Genomic DNA, 6,638 nt, shown 5'->3' with positions numbered 1-6,638 from the left:
ATGGATCGCAAGATAAGAGCTTCATCAGAGCATCGAATTCCTATGTTGATGGTCCCAGGCAAAAAAAAGAGCGTTTGGAAACTCTACCATCCAACTCAAAACAAGTATTTGGAGAATCTCAGTCTCAAAATCCCCGGCGTCGACGTGTCTTTTAGCGGCTCCTCGGCGGGGTGGTTAGCGGCGGTGAACGATGACTTCACGATCACACTCCACAAACCCTCTTTTGGGGTCGGCGTTGTCGGTCGTAACCAAACCATTTGCCTTCCCTCTTTATTCCCTCCTGATATGACCTACGTAGATGATCTCGACCACAGTAAGCGTAGACTGTACGTACTTTTAGAACGGGAATATCACGTCAAAAAGATCCTCGTAACAGCCGATCCGGTGTCGAATCCGGAGAAGTGTGTCGTCTTAGCGATATTCGGAAGAGACGAGAGATTGGCTTTCATTAGGTACGCCAAGGACACAACATGGACCACAATAGATTTGGAAGAAGATCGCGGACAATTCCACGATGTCGTGCAACACAAGAATCACTTTTACGGTGTAAATGAATTCAACAAGTTGGTGTGCTTCGATATTCCTGACGAGGCGGGTCCGGTCACCGTCAATGTCCTCACGCCTAGATTGGATTCTGAACCGTGCATGGTTCAAAGGTATCTCGTGAAAACTCCGGAAGGAGATCTTTTGCAAGTTGCAAGGCAAAAGGCTTGTGAGGATTTTTGTTGGACGATTAGGTTTAAAGTTATGAGATTAGATGCGGGTGAGTGTAGTTGGACGAAAGTGAAGAGTCTTGGTGACGTGGCTTTATTCTTGGGGGACAATGCTTCCATTGCCGTTAGGGCTTCTGACTTTTATGGTTGTCAATCGGATTGTATCTACTTCAACCAAGACAAAGACCCAATGGACATGATTCATCACTTCGGAGATTTTGGCATTTACGAAGTTGGAAAAAAGAGGTTCAGCTCGAATTTGAACATCAATTGGTCTACTCTAGATAGAATGCCCAAGAGACCACTTTGGATTCTACCCTCAAATGTACACTAGCATATTCCGTTTTTGTGTTTTTTTTTTCTTCTTTTCATTTTACCCGTAAATTAGTTTCATAGTTAAGTCGTATACTAGTATCTAACTTTAGTGATCAGACATTAAGAAATACCTATTTTTTTTTTGTTTTTTCTTTTAGTGCAATAAGGAAATATAATAAATAGAAGTCTTTTTTCGGTATTCGGCATCTCAGTAAATTTATGATAGATAAGTTGAAGACAATGAAACCAGAGAAAAGAAGGAAATAGGAAGGTCTAGTTTCTCATTACTGAATCAAACGTATTTTGTACAATAATTAAGCTAACAACAACTACTAAATACTCGGAAATAAACTAATAACAAACTAGGAGGATAATAGCTTACATCACACGTAACAACCTCCTAGACTTTAGGAAAAAAGCATAACTAATATCTAAAGACTAGCTAACAACTTCAGATGCACGTTAATCAATTAACTAACTTCAACACTCCTCTTCAAGCTAAACTATACACGTTTAATAAGTTTAGCTTGCAACACAAGTCACTGAACAAGGGTGAAGGAAGAGCCTTTGCCATTATGTCAGCAATTTGTTGGCAAAGAAGGAATGTGATGCAGGTTGATATCCTCATTGTCAATCTTCTCACTGATGAAGTGCTTGTCAATCTCGATGTGCTTGGTGCGATCATGGTGAACAGGGTTCTTCACTATGCTAATGGCGGCTTCATTATCACAGTGAAGAAGAACCTATTGTTCATAGGGAATCTTCAGGCTGTTGAGTAGTCGTCTGAGCCAAATTCCTTCACAAATCCCTTGAGCAAGTGATCTGTACTCGGCTTCGGCACTGTTACGTGAGACACTAACTGCTTCTTACTCCTCCAGGTCACCAAGTTGCCATAAACAAATGTGCAATAACATGATGTAGATATTCTATCAGTCTGAGAACCACCATAGTCAGCATTAGTGTATAATTCAATACTTTGACTGGGACTCTTCTTGAAGAACAACCCTTTTTCTGGAGTTCCTTTGAGGTATCGAAGAATTCTGAACACTGCTTCCATGTGAAGCTCCTTGAGATTACTCATGAACCGGCTCACCAAGCTGACAGCAAACCCAATGTTTGGTCTAGTGTTTGCCAGATAGATCAGCTTTTCTACCAAACGTTGATATCTTCCTCGATCCACTGCCTCATCAGACTCAGCTTCATCAAGCTTGAGCTTTGACTCCATAGGAGTATCAGACGGTTTACAGCCAATCATTCCAGTTTCCTTGAGAAGATTAAGGGTGTCTTTTCTTTGAGACACACAAATACCCTTTTTAGATCTGAGTACTTCCATACCTAAGAAGTATTTTAGTTTACCCAAATCCTTAACTTCAAACTCTGTGGCAAGTATGTGTTTGAGGTTGACAAATTCTTCCTCATGAACACCTGTGATTACAATGTCATCAACATAGACACTCAGAATTGTAATTTTACCACCGGTACCATGTTTAGAGAAGAGAGAATGATCAGCTTCACTTTGAGAGTATCCGACTTTCTTCAATACCAAGGAAAATCTGCTAAACCAAGCTCTAGGACTTTGCTTGAGTCCATATAGACTTTTCTTCAACTTGCAGACTTTTGCTTGAGAATGTTGATTCTCAAAACTAGGTGGAATGTCCATGTAGACTTCTTCTGTTAGCTCACCATTTAGGAAGACATTCTTGATGTCTAACTGAAGCAATGGCCAATCAAGATTTGCTGCTAGAGAGAGTAAGACTCGAATAGTATTTTACTTATCCACGGGAGGAAATGTCTCTTGGTAATCAATACCATAAATTTGAGCAAAACCTCTAGCAACTAACCTTGCCTTGAACCTCTCGATGGATCCATCAGAATTGTACTTGATAGTGAACAACCAACGACAACCCACAGTCATTTTTCCAGGTGGCAACGTAATGATATCCCATGTGTCATTCTTCTTTAGGGCTTTGATTTCTTCATAGGTGGCTTGCTTCCATTCTGGCTTTGCTAGAGCTTCTTGTATTGAGGGGGGAATCTGAGTGAGGAAGGCTTTGCAGCTTGCTGAAAGATGTCCATAGTAAAAAAAATCCTCTATCTGATATGGTGTGTGAGCTCTAGCATATTTTCTCAAGGCAATAGGTAAGTCCTCATCATGTAAAGAAGAATCTGAGCTAGTGTTACCTGGATCATGTTTGTCAGCTGGCAAGGGACTCGGATCCAATGATTGGTTGGCTTCAGGCTCAGCTGGTGATGACTTTGTGAGGTGGTTGTTGGATTTTGTGATGTGGAATCTGTTTGGACAGGCTCAATGTGAATTTTTTAAGGCACAATTGAAGAGTGAGTACCTTTATCCTGAGATTCTATGAATTTCTCCCCCTGAATCGAAGTGTAGAAAGGATAGTTTTCTAGGAAGGTAATGTCCTGGTGTGAAAATATTTTATGAGAGATGGTGAATAGCATTTGTACCCCTTTTTTATGGTGAATAGCCTAGGAAAATGCATTTCAGGGACCTAGGATCTAGTTTGTTCTGATCATAAAGATGAATAAAGGCTGAGCATCCAAACAGTTTATGTGTGATTGTTGAAAGGAGTTTAGAATTCGGAAAGCTCTCAAGCAATTTCTGGCAAGGAGTTGAGAATTTTAGGACTCTTGAGGGCATTCTATTTATGAAATAAGCTGCGGTTAGAATTGCCTCTCCCTAGTATTGTTTAGGCACATTAGTAGTGAACATGAGTGATCTAGCTACTTCTAATAAATGCCTATTTTTTCTCTCTGAAATTCCATTTTGTTGAGAAGTTTTAACACATGAGCTAGTGTGTATAATACCATTTGAGAGGAAAAACTCACTTAGGATTGAGTTGAAAAATTATGTGCCATTATCTGAATGAAAGATCTGAATTTTTGTGCTGAATTGTGTATAGATCATCTGGTGAAATTTTTTTATGAGACTAGGAGTTTCATACTTACTTTTCATAGATAAACCCATGTGAGCCTAGTGTGATCATCAATGAGAAGCAAAAACCATTTTGCACCAGAAATGCTAGAAATCTTAGAGGGTCCCCAAATAACCGAGCCCTGAGTGTCACGAGCGAGAATTCCTGCAATAGATCTCTCCAATGTTGACAACCGGGAAGTTGGACCACATTGATCCAACGGTGAGAATAAAGGAAAAAAGTGGGAGTGCTTGGTTGTGCACAAAGTAAGGTCGTTGGAGAGTAGTGGCACATGAATGTAAGGCCGTCAGCGAAACCTATGTCTCTCAACTACTTTTCCTCCATCCCCACAAGGCCTCTGAAAAGGTGACAACGATGATCCCCGGTAATTCCACGTGTCTGAATTTTAAGCTTCCAAATCTCCCTCCAATCGTGCTTAGGATCAAAGGAATCATCCGTCGAGAGGCATATTTGACGGTCAAGGTTTCAACCTCCGATTCCTTCCATAAGCACTTGTCTCTCTGAACCCGAGTCTCATTCCAAATACCGACTTCTTCTTCTCTCTAGCGGAGCAGAGAGAGAGAGAGAGAGAGAGAGAGAGAGAGATACCTGATTTTGTGGTTGAGGATGGGTCGGCATGGTGGCGGAGAGCGGAGTTTGGTGGAAGCTAAGCTGTAGAGAGAAAACCCGAACCCACATATATATTTTGCATCTTGAATTTTGTTTTGTGAAAAAATGGTGTCCCCCCTGAAGTTAACTTCTGGCTCCGCCATGAAAGCGCAAAAAAATTATTTTAAATTATTTTTTCGATTAAAATATTTTATAGGATGTTAATCTATTATTAACCGGCTAGTTTTAGTATATTGGGTTTAGGCCACTAACCCAATAACTCATCATCCTTTTAAAAAATAGTCAAAGTTTCATTTTACTAAGAAATAGTCCACCATGTCGAAGTAAATTAATTAATTGGTTATGTTAATTTAATTTACTTCGAAAAATAGCCCATCGGGCCAAAATAAATTAATTAACCTGGTTAGGTTAATTAATTTATTTCGGCCTAATGAACTATTTTTTTAACAAAATGAAAGTTTGGCTAAATCCTTAAAAAGAGGTAGAGAATAGGTTAGTTGCAACAAACACATGTAAAAAGCTTGTGTTTACTATATTCTTTACCTTCTTTCTTTTTTTCTATATTTTTTTATTTGATAAGTAATATACTTGTAACCGCGGTTTTCTTCCGCAGAAGTGAAGACTTATTAATAAAATTTGTAGTACCGCCCACGTTTAAAAAATAATTTAACCGGCTAGTTTTAATCGGTTTAAAAATAATATAAACCATGAAAGTACAAAAAAATAAATTTTCCGGTTAAAATATTCAGTTAAAATCAATTAGAACCGTTAAAAAAATATAGGATGTTAATCTATTATTAAGCGGCTAGTTTTAATCGGTTTAAAATCAGTTAGAACCATTAAAAAAAAAAATCAATCCGAAGAATACTGGTTAAAAGTCGCTTCTTTACACAACTAATTATTTTATCATGTTAACGTATTTTAATTGTTTTATAATTTAAATTTGATATTAATTATCCTTAAAGTAGTATTAATTAGTTTCCGTCTAGTAGAATTACAGAATATAGTAAAATTAGCATTAATATAAAGAATATAAAATTTACACAAGTTAGCAAATGAGGTCTCTTGCTATATTACTGACATTGAAAACATTGTATTATTCTGTACGCATCTTTTTCTTTTTTGCATCAGTATTTATTTTGTGCGCTTAAAAATAAATAAATAAAAGTGATATGGAATTACTCAAAAAGAAAATAAACAAATTGATGGCATAATTTGTGGGGTTTTTTATTTTTATTTTAATAAGTCGGAGTTGTCGCTGAAGGAAATATTTATGCGGTTATAAAAGGCCTCCTATTCCTCTTCTTTCTTTCATATTCCCAGCCTCTCATAAGTCTCACAAGTCACAGCCTGATTATAGTGATTTCCTTAGATCTCGACCTTCTTCCTATCCTCACGCCGTCAAATCTCCGTTAACCTCCTCCGTTAACCGCCGTGCCTCATTCGTCGTAAAAGTCCACCGCCAACGTCTACACACTCTATCCAATAACATAAAAGCAATGAAAGGTACGAATATTGTTCTTATAGTGATTACTATATATGGGGTGAGAATGAAATAATTCGTACGTGACAATGAACTTCAAGAAATATTATGGACGACTATTTTGTTTACAATTAGAAAAAAGTTGGAACTTCAGATATCAACTTCAGGATATAGCTTAGGAGACTAGGAACAAATTTTGGAGCATGATAAAATTATTGTTGGAACATTATTTTAGAGAATGAAAATCAGAGTATAATATGCGATGTATATAGTTTTGCAGTGTACTAATATCAACTTCAGGATATAGCTTAGGAGACCAGAAACTAAATTTTGGAGCATGACAAAATTATTGTTGAACATTATATTGGAGAATGAAAATCAGATAATAATATATGCGATGTATATATAGTTTTGCAGTGTACTAATTAATATCAACTTTTTTTTTTCTTTTCAGATTGGGCGGAGTGTCCGGATGATATGTTAGCTATTATTTTTGAGAAATCAAAGTCTTCAATCGATTTTTCGGGTTTTCGGTTAGTTTGTAGCTCTTGGCGCAAGGTTATT

General features: G+C 37.5%; 1 protein-coding gene across 1 annotated transcript; it reads left to right on the top strand.

Annotated features, from left to right (window-relative positions):
• On the top strand, positions 1–1,047 carry LOC149403418 (putative F-box protein At1g44080). Its single transcript, XM_089608692.1, has one exon. It carries the CDS (start codon positions 1–3, stop codon positions 1,045–1,047), a length of 1,047 nt encoding a protein of 348 aa, XP_089464818.1.
• Positions 1,048–6,638: the final 5,591 nt, after the last annotated feature.

The sequence above is a fragment of the Urtica dioica genome, chromosome 3 (genome assembly GCF_054948205.1).
Source record: "Urtica dioica subsp. dioica isolate 48M chromosome 3, U.dioica_male_clone48M_v1_H2, whole genome shotgun sequence".
NCBI classification, from domain to species: domain Eukaryota; kingdom Viridiplantae; phylum Streptophyta; class Magnoliopsida; order Rosales; family Urticaceae; genus Urtica; species Urtica dioica.
The sequence above is the reverse complement of the archived record's forward strand: the minus strand, read 5'-3'. Positions and strand labels throughout refer to the sequence as shown.

Bases quoted from the DNA above. Each gene is read 5' to 3' on its own strand.
- LOC149403418 (XM_089608692.1), top strand. From the start codon at position 1: ATGGATCGCAAGATAAGAGCTTCATCAGAGCATCGAATTCCTATGTTG.